The sequence below is a fragment of the Callorhinus ursinus genome, unplaced genomic scaffold (genome assembly GCF_003265705.2).
Source record: "Callorhinus ursinus isolate GAN/ISIS: 27379988/994484 unplaced genomic scaffold, GSC_fseal_2.0 scaffold30, whole genome shotgun sequence".
Classification (NCBI taxonomy): Eukaryota; Metazoa; Chordata; class Mammalia; order Carnivora; family Otariidae; genus Callorhinus; species Callorhinus ursinus.
The window spans coordinates 18,759,111-18,777,031 of record NW_027397092.1 but is presented as its reverse complement, the minus strand read 5'-3'; the positions used below and the strand labels follow the sequence as shown (position 1 = coordinate 18,777,031).

Sequence of the window (17,921 nt, the reverse complement as noted above, 5' to 3'; positions counted from 1 at the left end):
GAATTTGAGGTCACGGATAACCACGTCAATCAGAAAATTGTGAACTTCAGGGGCAGGTCAAATCAGTGAGGAGTGATCAGCCCTAGATCTGATGTGCAACTCAAAAGATCTAGAAAAATGGCTGCATAGGGGCTCCTGAGTGGCTCAGTCATTTAAGCCGCTAACTCTTGATCTCAGCTCAAGTCTGGATCTCAGGGCCCTGAGTTCAAGCCCAGTGCGAGGATCCACGCTGGGTGTGGAGCCTACTTAAAAGAAAAAAAGAGAAGAGAAAAGAAAAAGGCTGAAACCTGCCTTCATCCTTTTGATTTCACTGTACTGACAACTTCAGCTGGCATCATGGACCACTGAGAATCAAGAAGTAAACACAGGAGGGAAAATCCTGGGATTCTTTTCCCAGGAATGTAATACATATGTGCAAAATAAAATGCCTCAAGGGACAAAGGGGGAGGGGAGAAAAATGCATCAGCTTCTCAGTTCCTTAGAGAGAACTTCCATGATGGCTCTCCTCAAACTGAATTAGGTAACCATTATTCTTTCTTATAACACTCTTTTCTATTGGAGAGGCAGCATCCATTCTGGCAAATGGTTGGGGACTGCCTGAGGTCAAATTCCAACTCCACAGCTTACTAGCTGTGGGGCTTTGGGCAAGTCACTTAAGCTAAACCTCAGTTTCCAATCTGTAAAATGAGGAAAATAGTCTCTACTTCACAGGGTTTTGTGAAGATTAAGTGAATAAATACATATAACATCCTTACAAAATAGTGCCTGGCCCAAGGTTTAAGTGTTCATTAGGCACTAGCTACTAGGATTTTCTTTCATGGCACTTACCATAATTTGCAGTTATAGAGTCATTGCTTTATTTGTTTATGCTCTCGCTCCATTCCTGTATCTAGTGAGCTCCATGAAAATGGGGACAATATCTGCTTTGCTCATCACTGCACCCCCAGGGTCTAGCATAATGCCTAGCCTAAGTGCACAGTAATGGCTTATTAGTGCTGAGTGCGTGTCAGGAAAAACTTTCTGGAAGTGGGTAAGATGTGGACATATTGACAAAAGATAGGTGGAATGGAACAAAGAAGGTGAAGAACTTAAATAAAGGTAGAAAAGAAATGAACCAAGATGCTGGGAGTCTTGGCTTCAGCTCCAGCATGGCCACTGTTTCGTGCTCCCTCTATCTGAACCTCAGTTTCCCTCTTCAGTGAGGGGGGGTGACTAAGTGACCTCTTAGTTCTACTCTCTAACAGACTAAAGAAGCCTCTGGCAGAGAAATGAGAGGTAGGGCTAAGGGCCAGCCTGTGGGCAGCTCTGAAAACCTCTGAGAAGGGGCACCTGGGTGACACAGTCAGTTAAGCATCTGACTCTTGGTTTCAGCTCAGGTCAGGTCATGATCTCAGGGTCGTGAGATCGAGCCCCGAGTCAGGCTCTGCACTCAGCAGGGAGTCTGCTTTGGATTCTCTCTCCCTCTCCCTCTGCCCATAGCCGCGCCCCCTCCTCCCCCCCCCCCGCCACCCATGCACACCCTAGCAAGCTCTCTGTCTCTCTCTGAAATAAATAAATCTTAAAAAAAGAAAAGAAAACCTCTGGGATGACGATGTCTTGTAAGATAAAATAGGAAGGAAATAGGATTTTCTGAGCAGAGACCAACTTGGTCACAACAAAGCAGCATGGAGACCAATGCATGCAGGGAGGTAAAAGGCTATAAGAAAGTTTGTACAGGACCCCAAGGGGGAGACAAGGTGAACCCAGACTAGAGCACAGTCTTGGGGAAAGACAATGAGGTTTTAGTAACTGATAACCAAGATAATTCTTCAGTTTTAGGTCTAGGTGCTCAAGAGAATGGTGGTACTGCTGAGAGAAACAAGCAAGTTGAAGGAAAGAAAGATGTTTGTTTTCAGCTACTCTAAACCTGAGGTGCTAAACCCAGGACAGCGAGCCCCACAAGGACCCACTTTCCAATCTTTAATCCATCTCACTGAACCACACTTAGGGCCCTCATTTCCCCAACGCATTACAAATAAGTAAGACATGCCCCACACCCCCATCCTTGACCTATGTCCTTCCTTAGCTCCTTCACTCAAAAAACCTATCAGACTTTTGTTTGTTACCTATTGACCACCTTTCTCCAATTCCCTCTTCCCCCACCATCTCTGGTAACCACAAGTCTGATCTCTTTTTCTGTAAGTCCTTTTGTTTTTCAGATTCCACATGTAAGTGAAATCATACAGTATTTGTCTTTCTTTGACTTATTTCAATTAGCATAACGTCCTCAAGTGGTAGGACTTCCCCATTTTTTATGACTGAATAACATTCCACTGTAATATATACCACATACATACCACATCTTCCTTTTTTTACGTTTTTTAATTCCAGTATAGTAAACATATGGTGCTACGTCAGCTTCAGATTTACAATACAGTGATTCAACAATTCTAGGGGCGCCTGGGTGGCTCAGTCGGTTAAGCGACTGACTCTTGGTTTCGGCTCAGGTTATGATCTCAGGGTCATGAAATGGAGCCCTGTGTCAGGCTCCACACTCGGCAAGGAGTCGGCTCAAGAGTCTCTCCCTCTGCCCCTCCCCCTGCTCGCATGCATGCTCTCTCTCTCCCTCTCTAAAGAAATAAAATATTTTTTAAAAATTTTCTATACATCACTCAGTGTTCATCACAATAAGTGTACTTTTAATCCCCTTCATCTATTTCACCCATCCCCCACCCCTCTGGTAACCATCTGTTTGTTCTCTAGAGTTGAGTCTGTTTTTCGGTTTGTCTTTCTCTTTTTTTCCTTTGTTCATTTGTTTTGTTTCTTAAATTCCACATATGAGTGAAATCATAATATTTGTCTTTCTCCAACTGACTTATTTCGCTTAGTGTTATACTCCCTAGTGCCATCCCCATTTTGTTGCAAATGGCAAGATTATGGCTGAATAAGATCCCATTGTGTGTGTGTGTATATGTATATTTTAATTTTATTTTATTATGTTATGTTAGTCACCATACATCATTAGTTTTTGATGTAGTCAACACCCAGGGCTCCATGCAGTATGTGCCTTCCTTAATAAAACAATATTTTTTAAATATATATTTGTACTACATCTTCTTTATCCATTCATCTATCAGTGGGAACTCAGGCTGCTTCCATAACTTGGCTATTTTAAATAATACTGCAATAAACGTAAGGGTGCAGATATCCTTTTTTTTTTTTTTTAAAGATTTTATTTATTTATTTGACAGAGAGAGAGAGAGAGAGACAGCGAGAGAGGGAATACAAGCAGGGGGAGTGGAAGAGGGAGAAGCAGGCTTCCTGCCAAGCAGGGAGCCGAACGTGAGACTCGATCCCAGGACCCTGGGATTATGACCTGAGCCAAAGGCAGACGCTTAACAGCTGAGCCACCCAGGAGCCCTGTTGTTGTTTTTTAAGTAAGCTCTACACCCAATGTAGGGCTTCCACTCACAACCCTGAGATCTAGAGTCACATGCTCTACCAACTGAGCCAGTCAGGTGCCCCTAGTGTTGTTGGTCTTTTGATAGGGATTGCATTAAATCTATAGATTGCTTCGGGTAGTATGGACATTTTAACAATACTTGTTCTCCTGACCCATGGGCATGGAATATCTTTCCATTTGTTGGTGTCATCTTCAATTTCTTTCATCAGTGTTTTATAGTTTATAGAATATAGGTCTTTTACCTCCTTAACTAAGTTTATTCCTAGATATTTTATTATTTTGAGTGTAAATGCACATGAGATTGTTTTCTTGATCTTTCTGTTGCTTCATTATAGTGTACAGAAATGCAACAGATTTCTGTATGTACACTGATTTTGTACCCTGTGACCTTACTAAGTTCATTTATCAGTTCTAGTAGTTTTTTGGTAGAATCTTCAGGGTTTCCTATATATAATATAAGCCACAACTTCTATACCTATTCACTCATCAATCGACACTAGGTTGCTTCCATGTCTTAAGTTATTGTAAAAAATGGTGTTTGAATATAGGAGTGCAGATACCTTTTTGAGTTACTGTTTTCATTTCCTTTGGATATATTCCCACAATATATATATCATTGGAACATATGGTAGTTTTATTTTTAATTTTTTGAGGATCCTCCATACTGTTTTCTAAGGTGGCTACACCAACCTGTCAGACGTTTAAGGACCAACTCAAAACTCCCCTTCTCCAGGCAGCCATGCTAGAGTACATCTTCAGTTTATTAGTACTTCACATTTTAATGCCTCATCACCATGAAAATTTTAAAAATCAACTATCTTGTACAATTCAGATGTACCACCTCCCCAACAAAACTGGCTGGCTCAGTCAGTAAAGCATGTGACTCTTGATCTCGGGGTTGTAAGTTCGATCCCCACATTGAGTGTAGAGATTACTTAAAAATAACATCTGGAGCACCTGGGTGGCACAGCTGGTTGAACGTCTGACTCTTGGTTTCAGCTCAGGTTGTGATCTCAGCGTCATGAGACTGAGCCCGCATCAGGGTCTGCGCTGAATGCAGAGTCTACTTAAGACTCTCTCTCCCTTTCCCTCTGTCCCTCCCCTCTGTGCTCTCTCTCTCTCTCTCTAAAATAAATAAGTAAATCTTTCAAAAATAAAATAAAATCTTTAAAAAAACAAAAAACAAAAAACTGGAAGGTCTTCTGGGTAGAAATGGAATCATGTACTTTTTTTACATTGTCCTCCTTCCACGCTCAGAGTGGAGCTAGTCCCTCAGTGGTGGCCAGCTCAAAGACCTCGCTCCGTTCACTGATCCCACCAGCAGTAGGCTCTGTGGCTCTCAGTGTGAGGACCATGTAGCTCCCTGCCCAGCCCTGACTGGATCTGCTCCAGGTGCCTGGTACGTGTCCACAGCCAGGGCTGCAATGGTGAGGACAGGGCATTTGAAATCAGTTTGATGAATGATATGGCAGAAGGCCACAATTCTGCCTTGCTGGTTGAGAGCACAGGAGCAAACAGATTCATTAGTGGTGCTGGCTGTTTTGATAGGACTGATTTTAACGATACAATTAAATGACCTCTGATTGCTCAACAGTGACACCCGGGTTACTCTTGAGCAAGTACAGCTTTGTTTGTTTTAGCTCGTGAATAGTGCCTTTCTCAGGGAAGTGTTGTCAAACCCATTTAAGGTGGAAAGTAATCCAACAGGTAGTCCTTGGAAAAAAGATATCTCCTAGAAAAAAATAAACGCAAAAACAAAAACAACTTTCTGTGTCACAGTAGGATCTAAACATGTTGCTGTAGGAATCGATGTGAGTGTGACACCCGCTGTGACATGACCCAGTGTGACCACAAGCAATCCCACGGTCTCGGTCTGGTTCAGGGTCCTTCTGTGAAATGCAGTGAATTAGTTAAAATGGCCCATTCCAGGGCGCCTGGGTGGCTCAGTTGGTTAAGCGACTGCCTTCGGCTCAGGTCATGATCCTGGAGTCCCGGGATCGAGTCCCACATTGGGCTCCCTGCTCGGCAGGGAGTCTGCTTCTCCCTCTGACCCTCTTCCCTCTCGTGCTCTCCATCTCTCATTCTCTCTCAAATAAATAAATAAAATCTTTAAGAAAAAAAAAAGGCCCATTCCAGCCTGGATCAGAAGGGCAATATGATGGCAAATTATCTGCAAAATGGGGGAGACAACGTACCGTTCTGTTTTGTTTACAAGGATATAGGGCAAAGAGCAGAACACAAAGAGCTCCAAGCCACGGAAGAAGCCCCTCCCCCACCTGTCCACACTGGGGGGCTGAATCCCTCCTGGCGGCAGAGGGCACGTGGTCACCCCCCACCCCCCACCCCCACCACAGAACAGTAGTGCACCACTCTATTTGCTGCTAGGGAGAGATGACCAGCTGCTGAGGCCGCTCCTTCACGTACCCAAGATCCATATTCTGAAAGAGCTGAATGCAAGTTTCTATGTCACAGCCCTAATGCTCCAAAACTCTGACAAAACTCTTGCTTCGCAAACCTGCACAGTGTTTTCTACGGCTGTACTGAAGCAAAGGGCTGGGACGCTCAAGAAAAACAGAACAGAAAAGAGCAAGCCCAAAATACACTGAAGTTATTATTTGAGGTCTCCTTTAAATTATTTTCTGTAATTACTGAGCCGGCAGTCCATTGTTATTAATTCATATTCAGCCTATTTAAGCGGTCCCAGCGATGCAGGCAGAAAACAAATGCCTCTGTAATTTCCTAACTTTTGAGTGTTATTTTCTTGTCAGTTAAATTTAAAGCAATCCATTTCTGACCACATTATACCAAGTTAATCTCATTTAAAGTGCTTCACAAACCCTAACGGCTACACTAAGGTTTTGTACTAATGAAAGCAATTTACATAAATGAAATTTATGTCAATGCATTTCATGAAAAATTTTTTATTTTATAATAACTATAGTACTTATATGATAACATCTGTTGATATTCACAGTCTAAAGCTGGCAAAGATTTAAACCCACAACATTTTCCATGCATCATGTACATTATCTGTGAAAAGCAATAAAAAAAGCAATGAATGCATTAATCATACCAATATCATCTGCAAAGCATAAATCTGAAATACCTTTCACGTCAGCTCAAACTGCTTTTTATTTTTTACACACCTGATTTTACGCCATCTGTAAAAGGGCAAGACAAAGACTGCTGAGGAAATTTTATTTCTTGGCTGTTTAACTTTCACAAAATACTCAGGCTACATTCTGTAAACAGAAGATTTACTATACGACTAAGAAAAAGCGATGCAGTTAAAAGTCCAATTTTATGAAAGGCCGGGTAACAGCCACAGCGTTTTCACACTGCACCATGGCGTTGTATTTGCATTTTTGACACCTGTTTTACATTTCCTCTTGTCTGTCCATTCCATGTATTTTCACAAATACACATCAGGTCTAAACCCATTTTATGAGATAAACAGCAGAAGCAAGAGGCCAAATGATACCATTTTAGTCTCTAGCTTCCCTACCCTGAAGGACACCAACACTGCTGTCCCTGCCACCGCCTGACAGCACAAGCATCATCTGCCCACGACTCTCTGGAGCCCCAGGAAAAACTGCAAAGCGAACACCAGCATGAATACACCACACAAATACTTTTTTAAAAAGATTTTATTATTTATTTGAGAGAGAGAGAGAGAGAGAGAGCTAGAGAGCACAAGCAGGGGGAGTGGCAGGCAGAGAAGCAGGCTCCCCGCTGGGCAGGGAGCCCGATGCGGGACTCGATCCCAGGACCCTGGGATCATGACCTGGGCCGAAGGCAGCCACTTAACCAACTGAGCCTCCCAGGCGCCCCACCACACAGATATTTTAATTAGCCCCTCATATGTTTGCTCAGATGTGTTGCTCTCCATTCCAGTGACAACAAAGGACGCTTCTGAGGTTTCAAGTCAGCGGTGGCTACAGAGCCCATCAGTGGGCACAAGTGAGGCTGAAGCCACCGTGTGTGATAAGCATACAGGTTTTCACTTGACCTGGTTCCCAGACACACAGACAGGAGCCTATATGGTAACAGCAAAGGACACTTTCTAAGCTACATGATGAATCAGCCTTGGGAACATCCTCCTGGGAGTGTTCCCCTACCTTCAACAAGCAGAGTACGTTTCCACTTTCAAGAGTGCTCAGATGTGACATTTCTATTATTGCATTACTGACTCATAACTCTGACGTGCACCGAGTTTTGGCTTAAAACAATGAACAACGAAACCCAAATTAATTCTTTCACAACGAGAACTGTTGAGAGCCGTGTCCCACTGAAGACGATTAAGATTTTCATTAACAGTTGTCTTTCTTCTGGTATCATCAAGCTTTTGACTTCACTGAGTGTTTCAAAATGTTAACCATAAGCCTATTATCAAATTCCTCAATAAAACATTTTTATAAAGTAAGTCAGCAACAGTAACTTTCAACGGCTCTACAGCAGGAGCTCCGGGACACAGGAAGGGAAATACTTTACAAACCCCGAAGTCACATATGGTGCTACCGCTGCTGGACGCACGAGACGGGGCTCCTCGGCACCAGCACCCTCACGGCCCAGGCCGCTCACAGGGCAGCAGTTACACCAGCCCTGACATGATGAACAAGATGCCAGACAAACGAAGCTTGGGTCTGGCCTGCAAGCTCTACCCGAGACCCGCTATGCAGCTGCAAAGGACCATTTTTGTAGGTCAAAACGGGCTGTCGGCCAGGTCGTATGATTCACCCTTAGAAAATCGAATGCCTTGAGGGCCGGTCCGCCGGAGACAGCCCAGACACAGTAGAGGAGCTCCTCCGGGAAAGCAGGGAATCCCAGGTCCTTCTCACAAAGCTGTGTCCCTTTCTCCTGAGTCAGAAGTGTTCTCCATTACCAACTGGAAACTCCTGGTACCCTCCTCCTGGAATTCTTCATTCACCCAAAAGATAACAAACCAGGTGCAGTGTCCCGCCTCAGCTGCCAACCTATTCCCGATGCTCACTTCTCTCCACGCTGAACAATGGAGGCTCCAGCATCCCGGGGGGAGAGGATGCGGGAGCCCTCCCCGGGGGCTGTGGTTCCTGCCCTGGAGGGCTCCACCTGCTGGCATCTGGAATAGCTGTTTCCTGGGCTCCAAAGCTTCACCTTCTGCACCTCCTTCCAAACCGTCAAACTGCATCAGATTTTGTAAGCTTCCACCTGACCCCACAAATGACAATACCTAACAAAATTTACCTTTATGGGACACTCCCACCCGACGTCTTGTTCTTTCGACGCAGGCGCCCTGCAGTTGACAAACACCTAAGCATCAGTTTGTCACTGAGAGACCGCTCCCTCCCTAAGTCTACATGAAAAGAAGAAAAGCAAAACTCCCTTACCAACGCCAAGCCCACCCTGTGTGAGTCTAAGCGCTCTGAGCATAGATACTTGCAACTTCAAGTCCTGGCAGCACGATGCTGACGACTCAAGGAGACTCGCCATGCCTGTCACACTGCCCTGCAACCCTCAACATGCTGTGGCTCAGCGCAGTCCTCCCCCAGGGAGATTCAGCGGCTCCCAGCCACAGAAACCTCTGGCACTGGCAGCCGCCAACACCGTTAGAACTCCCTGGGAATTCTGCTCTTATAGTCTCTAAGTATTTGCACCCATCTGAGCTATCAAATGAATGTGGACTATTTGGAACTGACCATATCCTGGAATAAAACCACTGAGAAAAAAAAGTTGCAATGTATTTTGCTAGCTACTTATTATTATAGTAAAACCTAAATAACCCAAAGGTTGGAGAAACAGGTTTTTCACCCAGGGTCACTAAAAATGTTTTTTTTTTTTTTCCTTTTTAAGATTTTATTTGAGAAAGAGAAAAAAAAGAGAGAGCGAGAGAGAAGGAGGAGGGGGAGTGGGAGAGAGATAAGCAGGCTCCCCACTGAGCAGGGAGCCCGCCTCAGGGCTCGATCCCAGGACCCTGAGATCATGACCTAAGCCAAAGGCAGACGCTTAATCCACTGAGCCACCCAAGCACCCACTAAAAATGTTTCTAAAAGGTACGGTTCAGGAGCGCCCGGGTGGCCCAGTCGTTAGGCGTCTGCCTTTGGCTCAGGTCATGGTCCCGAGCCCCGCATCGGGCTCCCTGCTCCACGGGCAGCCTGCTTCTCCCTCTCCCACTCCCCCTGCTTGTGTTCCCTCTCTCGCTGTGTCTCTGTCAAATAAATAAATAAAGTCTTAAAAAAAAAAAAGATATGGCTCATTTTCTATAGTAGTAAGAGAAATGAATTCTAAAGCAAACTTGTGACATCATTCCACACACTCTACATTAGCAAACCATTTAAAAATTGTCAACAAGTGTGACCTTCCTCCTGAAGATTTATTGTTAAGTAAAAAGACTACGTAGAGAACTGAAAAATGTTCATAACCTATTAAGAGCATAAAAAAGAATATAATTTTTACCTCTATGTTCAGCAGAGACTTTTTAAAATATATGCTACCATCCAGTGTGGGCTGAACTCTGCTAAGGGAGACAACGGCTCCCTCCAGATTCTAGAGCGGAGGCCAGGAGAGCTGCTGCCACTGCCAGGAGCACATGGAGCACAGGGGGCCTCCCGAACTCTCGCTAAGGGCAGGGCTGCAGCAAGGGAGACCCCGTCTCATGGAGCTGTGCCTTGGCACATGGAAATGCCTCCTCACGACAGAAAATTCTAGGCCAACATCCCCACATATCCATTCTGCACACACGCAGGACAGTATCTAGAAGGTCAATTTCTAGATCAGGCCACCGGGTATGTGCATTTTAAAAGCGGATACACACTCCCCAACTGTCCCCTCAATGGACACTCCCACCTCTTCGCTCACCGTCACGCACATCACAGCCGCACCTCCCTCCTTCCCAGCTAGATTCCAAGCTCCAATGTTTTAATTCCTGCCTTGCACGCGCCCTTACTTCCCTTGCCCCTCAATTCGTCCACTGGACACATTTAGCGAAAGTACAGCCTTTACTAAGCCCAACTCCGCACCTACTTGAAGCCTGTGCCCAAACAGCTGAAGGTGGCTGGACAAAACATACAAAATCTTCACTTGCGACGTGTGACCAGAAATCTCCCGTGAGGGGCACCTGGGTGGCTCCGTTGTTAAGCGTCTGCCTTCGGCTCGGGTCATGATCCCAGGGTCCTAGGATCGAGCCCCACATCCTTCTCCCTCTCCCACTCCCCCTGCTTGTGTTCCCTTCTCTCGCTGTGTCTCTGTCAAATAAATAAAAAATAAGATCTTAAAAAAAAAAAAAAAAATCCCCAGTGACACTGAAAACTGCCCAGAAATTGACCACAATCCCCTAATTAGTGGACTGTCTTGGCCTCCAAGAGGACTATTCCACTCTTTTTCCAATCTTCCCAGATCTCCAACATTCCTCCCTCCCACTCCTGCTCATTCTCAATTGATAACCTCACTAAAAAAATAGAAACCATCAAAGAGAATTACCTGTACTTCCCAAGAGCACGGTAGCAACCAACCTTCATCTACATTTCTACATTCTGCCTTCTTTCCTCAGACAGTGGGCACACCAGGTGCCCTGCGCCCCGACCCGCCCATTCCATCTGTGCCCTCTTGCCAACCAGGCCTGTACTCTCACAGTCCTCCCCCTGACAATCCTCAACCCAGTACCTCCAGCCTGAGCTCCAACCTCACATACCCAAGTGCTGACCTGATAACACCACCTGGGTGACTAAGTGTCTCATACCTGCCACGTCCGAAACAGGATTCTCAACTCCCTACCCTGCCCCATTTTCCTTAACTTAGGAAATGACACCAACAGTACCGCCCTTTACCCTCTAGCTCAAACCAAAACCTTGGGATCATCCTTGACTCTCCGCTTCCCCCATATCCAATCTAACAGCAAGCCTTGTTTGCTCTCCCTTCGAAATGTATGACGAATACTACATTTCTCTCCACTCCACTGCTAGCTCCATAATCCCCCAGCACCTCTTACCTAGCCTGCCACAACGACATCCTAGCTAGTGGGCCTGGTTCCGCTCTGGCCCTCCTATTGTCTAGTCACAGCACATCAGCCAGGACAGTCTTTCTAGAACATAACCAAATCATGGCACGTCTGTTCCTGAAAGCCCCACAGCTCTGTACCCAGAACAAAATCTAAACTCCTCACCAGATGGACAAGGCTCCAGGGCTCTGGGCTCTCCCTCTCCTCCGCCCCATCTCCTATCAGTCTCCCCTTCCTGCTCACTCCAGACACTGGCCTTCTGGCTCCTCCTCAGTCATACCAAGATCATTCCTGCTCCAGGAATTCTGTACCTGCTTTTCTCTCCTTCAGGAAGGCTCTTCCCTTGGGTCTTCACATGCTGAGCTCCTTCACATGATTCAGGCCTCGGACGCCCCCTCCCTAGAGAGGGCCTGCGAGACCACCCCACCCTAAACAGCCTCCATTCCAATACCCTACTTTTCTCCGTCGCACTGATCTCTACCCGAAGTTACACTATTTACTCATTTGCTTCTTGTCTGTCTTCTCCACTAGAACGGAGCTACCTGAGCTTAGAATTGTGCCCAGCACAGTGAAGATGCTTAATAAATACTTGTTGAGTTAATAAATACTACTTTTGGGCGCCTGGGGGGCTCAGTCGGTTAAGCGACTGCCTTCGGCTCAGGTCATGATCCTGGAGTCCCGGGATCGAGTCCCGCATCGGGCTCCCTGCTCGGCGGGGAGTCTGCTTCTCCCTCGGACCCTCTTCCCTCTCGTGCTCTCATTCTCTCTCTCTCAAATAAATAAATAAAATCTTTAAATAAATAAATAAATAAATAATACTACTTTTACAATAAAAGTCAAGCTGATTTTTAAAAGTGTAACTGCATGAACAACTGCTACATTATGAATAAACTCTGTGGAGAAAGACTAGAAAAGAATAAACGCTCAATGAAAGAAGTTGCAATGAGAATTTTTCTTAATTTACAACATCCCATTCTAGCATTTCCTGTTAGTGTTTTATAATAAAAACCAGGATCTCTTCTGTCCTAAATAAAAGGTTAGTGAGGATCTATCAGTGCGAGAGGGTCACGACTCTAAACACCGGTTGTGAAAAAGAGAAAGGTAACCCTGACAGCCAGGAGCTGGCCTGGCATGCACACCGAGGCCCTAGGGTTACACACGAACATCAACATCAGACAAGTCCACTCCGTGAGTAGGATGGATTCAAACAAAAACAAGACCAAGCTGCAAGGTTATGTGAACACAGACAAAACATGAACACTGTCCACACCACAAAGTACCAAACAATGCCCTCTCCCAGCTAATGAGCGAGTGTTGCTTCTTTGCCAATTTCAGCTTTGGCCCCACTTTAGTCTACCCTCCCTACTGGTAAGATTGATGAAAATACTGAATCACAGACCTGCCCGTTTTCTGACAATATCCAATCTAGACCAAACCATCTTTCCAACACCTTCTCCCTGAGACGCCCCACAGTTCCCTATGATGTGCAGCCTCCCTCGCTGCAACAAGCGATTCAGCCCCAACCTGCTCCACTAAACCCAGGTGTGTTCCTGGTGATGTTGGGTGGGTGGACACTGACAGGTGTCACACCAGATCCAATTACTGGCCACTGTACACGTAGAAGTCCTAAGAGACCCAGCTGGAAAACTGACCCCTGAATATAATCTCAGGGCTGCTTCTCTGAATACATTCCCTGACATTGGCTGATTTTCTTGTCATCTGCCTCTTTCTCCTAAAAGCTGAGTGAAGGAAAAAAAAAAAAGCCAAATTAATAAAATGTCCCAATGAATAACATTACAATTAATCACGGATGCCCTGCACAGCTTCCCTTCCCTCCCATTTCTGAAAGTCGCCCCAAGCACAGGGTTAGCGTGGGCTGGATGACTGACTCTTGGGCAGAGCCTGAGGCAACACTACTCAAGTACTTTAAGCCACATGTTCAAGCCCAATAAATTAGCCCAGGCTTAAAGAAGTCAGGCTGTACACATGTAAGAATTTTAATAAGCCTGGAAAATGCTACCTAGAGCTTATGTACAAGCTTACTGTACCAATGGGATTCCGGGCCACCAGCCACGGAGTGCTAAGCCCCTGACAAGAGCTGTCGAACACATGGGGCAGCAGGGACAGGGAGTCGGCTCGGTCTAGGTCTCCTCAGGAGCTGGAGACTCAAAGCAGAAGGCTGGTAGCCAGATGGATGGAGAGCAGAATAGGGCATGCAGCTCAGTGGAGCCAACGGCATTTACTAGGAAAACATGTCGAAGGTTTGTTTGGTGGAAATCTGGTCCTCACACACCCTTCCAGAAACTAGCAAACACTGTAATTAATGTCTGCATTTATCAAATGCCTGTTTGTACCCAGAACTGTGTTAGGTACAATAGAGAGTTATTTAAGCAAACATGGTCTCTGCCTTCTAGATGCTGACACCTAATATAAATAAAAACAATAAATCTGTCCAGAGGATTACCAAACTCACTGAACAAACATGAAATAGTCAAAAGCACCGACCTTATATAAATGCAGTGGGGTAAGAGCTGAAGGGTAAGTCATGGGAGATGACTCTCTAAACAGGGCGGGGCCCTAATGGAACAGTTACCTTGTTAAGGCTGAGTCTCCAAGGCGGGAGGGGGGCGGGGACTTTTAAGAAAAGCTACAAGGGCAGGCTCTTGGGCTGGGGGAAAACAAGCTAATCAGAGAAGAGGCTGAAGCTTGGGGCTTGATTTAAAGACTGAAATACATGTACCGGGAGAAAGAAAACTTGACAAGCGTTCAAGAAAAGTAGGGGAAATCAGTTGAGCAGGTGTATGTTTCTCAACTGCTTTTACTCAGGCCCTCTTCTGATACACATAAAAAACTCATACGCCCTTTTAATGTTATTTAAAATTTTAAAGGAGGGGCGCCTGGGTGGCTTGGTCAGTTAAGCGGCTGCCTTTGGCTCAGGTCATAATCCCAGAGTCCTGGGATCGAGCCCCGCGTCGGGCTCCCTGCTCGGCGGGGAGCCTGCTTCTCCTTCTCCCTCTGGCTGCCTCTCTGCCTACGTGTTCTATCTCTCTGCCAAACAAATAAATAAAAGCTTAAAAAAATAAAATAAAAATTAAAAATTAAAAAATAAAATAAAATTTGAAAGGAAACTAAATATCCTAACGCACACCAAACCAGGGGGTTCAGAATCTGATTTTCCAAATGACAAAAACCACTCCCTTCCCCTACAGCTGAGACTCACCCAACTGGATGGGAGCACCTGTCAACAAGGACAGAGCAGCGGTCACTGACTTCTTAAGGGTCCACATGGGACCAGACAACCAGCAGGATTAAAGAGCTGCAGCTTAAGGTGACACAGACAGACCATGGCACTAGCAAGAATATGTCATAATTACCTCATTAAAATTTTTGAAGGAAAATTCTTTGTAGATGGCGTCTCTCTCATGTAATTCCGACCATCCTGCTGCTTTCAGGTCAAGGATAACTTGGTTCCTCTCCTCTGCTGTCAAATGGCGAGCATCTGCTGCCTATGGAAAGAACACACGTAATATCTGAAAGGTACACGTTCAGTTAAACTCAAATGCATAGCCCTTTACCTTATGGACAGATGCAGAAAAATACCTTCAGGGCAACAATTTGTGACCATTTTGGGTTCCCCTGTTCTCAAAAAATAGACAAAAATAAGGCTAGCTCCATACAAAAGAAGCTGCCTCCATGCTAAGGTGTCTCACATGCCTTACTGTTGCCTCACACTTCACAATCCTGTGTCTCTGGTTGATCACAGATACAACCGTTAGCCATTACCGCTGGTCATCTTACCAATGACCATATTGCCAATGGCCAGCATTCCCCGATGTGGGAAACTTGGTAAGCACACCCACGCACACCCTACAAGTCCGCTGTCAGGTCCCAAATTAGAACTCAGGGCTCTATACTCCTGGTCCACTGCTCTTTGGAGGGTCCCACACACCTTGGTATTCTTCACTGCCTACTCACAAGGCTCTTAACTCTCCGGGTGCACTATCCCCTTTGAGATCTGATGAAAACTAACCTCCAGAGGGGAAAAACACAAATGCACACTTAACACAGGATTTGGAATAGTAACTTCTGGGGGATCCACAGATCCCCTTGCCTTAGTAGAGTGAGTTTTTCCAGGCCACCAGTAAGACAAATCCCCCCAGTCTGGCCAGAGCACTGTCCACCTTGTTCCCACACTCACCCTGGTGATGAAACTCACAAACCCGGAGTTCTGTTGGCTAGCAGGCCCACACTTCTATTCTAGTTGTTTTTTAATTGAAAAAACTCTAAACATCATGGCCAGAGAAAGGAGAGGAAACTCTGGTGGAAGTCAGAAGAGCTTAGCTCTCATTCCAGCATAAATGCCAACCAATACCTCCGACCTTACCTATTTGCAGGGCTACTGAAGGCTCAGGTGAGAGAGGGACTGTCACCCAGAAAGTCAAAACATATTATAAGGGCTCCTCATCAAACGCCAACTGGGAGCTGAGCTGGATCTTCCATCATGAAACCACAACTCATTCCCACTTCAGAAATCCTGAAACCCTTTATCACTGACATTGATGTAAGTAAGAGAACAGAGTAAGTAAAATTATTTTAAGACAATTTATTCTGGGGTGCCTGGCTGGCTCAGTGGGTTAAGCATCTGCCTTCGGTTCAGGTCTTGATCTCAGGGTCCCGGGATTGAGCCCCACGTCAGGCTCCCTGTTCAGTGGGAAGTCTGCTTCTCCCTCTCCATCTGCCTCTCCCCCCGCACCCCGCACCCCCGCTGGTGTGTGCACTCTCTAATAGATAAAATCTTTTTTTATTTTTTATTTTTTTTAAGATGTTATTTATTTATTTGACAGAGAGAGAGAGAGCACAAGTAGGCAGGCAGGCAGGCAGAGGCAGAGGGAGAAGCAGGCTCCCCGCTGAGCAGGGAGCCCAATGTGGAGCTCCATCTCAGGACCCTGGGTTCATGACCTGAGCCGAAGGCAGACGCTTAACTGACTGAGCCACCCAGGCGCCCCATTTTTTTTTATTTTTTTTTAAAGATTTTATTTATTTATTTGAGAGAGAGAGAATGAGAGATAGAAAGTACGAGAGGGAAGAGGGTCAGAGGGAGAAGCAGACTCCCTGCCAAGCAGGGAGCCCGATGTGGGACTCAATCCCGGGACTCCAGGATCATGACCTGAGCCGAAGGCAGTTGCTTAACCGACTGAGCCACCCAGGTGCCCTAAAAACTTTTTTTTTTTTAAGATTTTATTTCTTAGAGAGAGAGCGCGCACAAGCAGGGGGAGCGGCAGGCAGAGGGAGAAGCAGGTTTCCCGCTGAACAGGGAGCCCGATGTGGGACTGGATCCCAGGACCCTGGGATCATGACCTGAGCTGAGGGCGGCTGCTTAACCGACTGAGCCACCCAGGTGTCCCTAAATAAATAAAATCTTAAAAAAAAAAAAAAGCAACAGGGCGCCTGGGTGGCTCAGTTGGTTAAGCGACTGCCTTCGGCTCAGGTCATGATCCTGGAGTCCCAGGATAGAGTCCTGCATCAGGCTCCCTGCTCAGCAGGGAGTCTGCTTCTCCCTCTGACCCTACCCCCTCTCGTGTGCTCTCTCTCTCTCTCATTCTCTCAAATAAATAAAATCTTTAAAAAAAAAAGCAACAAAAAAACAACTTATTCTAAGAGGAAAAAAGGTTGCTTATGAACCAGTTTTCTTGTTTCTCTTCCTTGCTAGGTCAGCCACCCTTCCCCACAACTAACACAAGAAAAAAATGAAAAAAAAACAAAAACCTCTTAAATAAAAAGATTTGAAGACCTGTTATCAAAACCGCTTAAACTATTAAGACTCAAAACATCTATTCATTACTTTTACAGTGACCCACTATAAGAAATTATCTAAAATTCTTATTAGCCACTTAAATATGCTAAGTCAACTCAGAAAAGTATGGAAAAGAAAGTAAATTATCTGTGTCCACTCTGAGTAGCTGCCAAGAAAACTCTTAGCCATGCTGTGGGCAATGCAGCAGTCACCTGGAGTGAGTGGAACACGCCCGCTGAGCTGTTTTCCTCCATATTCTCCGCCATGCACATCCCCAGTGAGGGCAATGGTGTGCTCACCACAGGTGTCTGCCCAAGAACAGGGACCGTGTCCAGGACTGTGAAATGGAATCACTTCACTTACCTAACACAAATGGTCCCCTTGGAGACACACCTTCTGCAGAACCCTTTATAATGGGCTTAATTTTTTTTCTGCGGGAGATGGGGACAGGGAAAAGCATAGGATTTGGAGAGAACAAACTTGATCTAAGGCCTCACTTGGTTACTTTCAGCTGTGGAGATGCTGAACAAATCACTTAGCTTCTTTCAATACCAGTATCCTCATGTCTATGGCGGGGGTATCACCACATCTACCTGTCGAGACTTTTTTTTTTAAAAGATTTTATTTATTTGAGAGAGAGAAAGAGAGCAGAAGCAGGGGGAGTGGGAGAGCTCGGAGAGAAAGAAGCAGACTCCCTGCTGAGCAGGGAGCCC

General features: G+C 45.6%; 1 protein-coding gene across 2 annotated transcripts in view; it reads right to left on the bottom strand.

Moving 5' to 3' along the window:
- PCBD2 (pterin-4 alpha-carbinolamine dehydratase 2) overlaps positions 1-17,921 on the bottom strand; it is a 50,070-nt gene that overhangs the window by 30,965 nt on the left and 1,184 nt on the right. For both annotated transcript variants that reach the window (XM_073878512.1, XM_025860839.2), the window contains exon 2: positions 14,789-14,920. In XM_073878512.1, the coding sequence (XP_073734613.1) occupies positions 14,789-14,920 (132 nt within the window). The remainder of the gene's footprint in view (positions 1-14,788; positions 14,921-17,921) is intronic.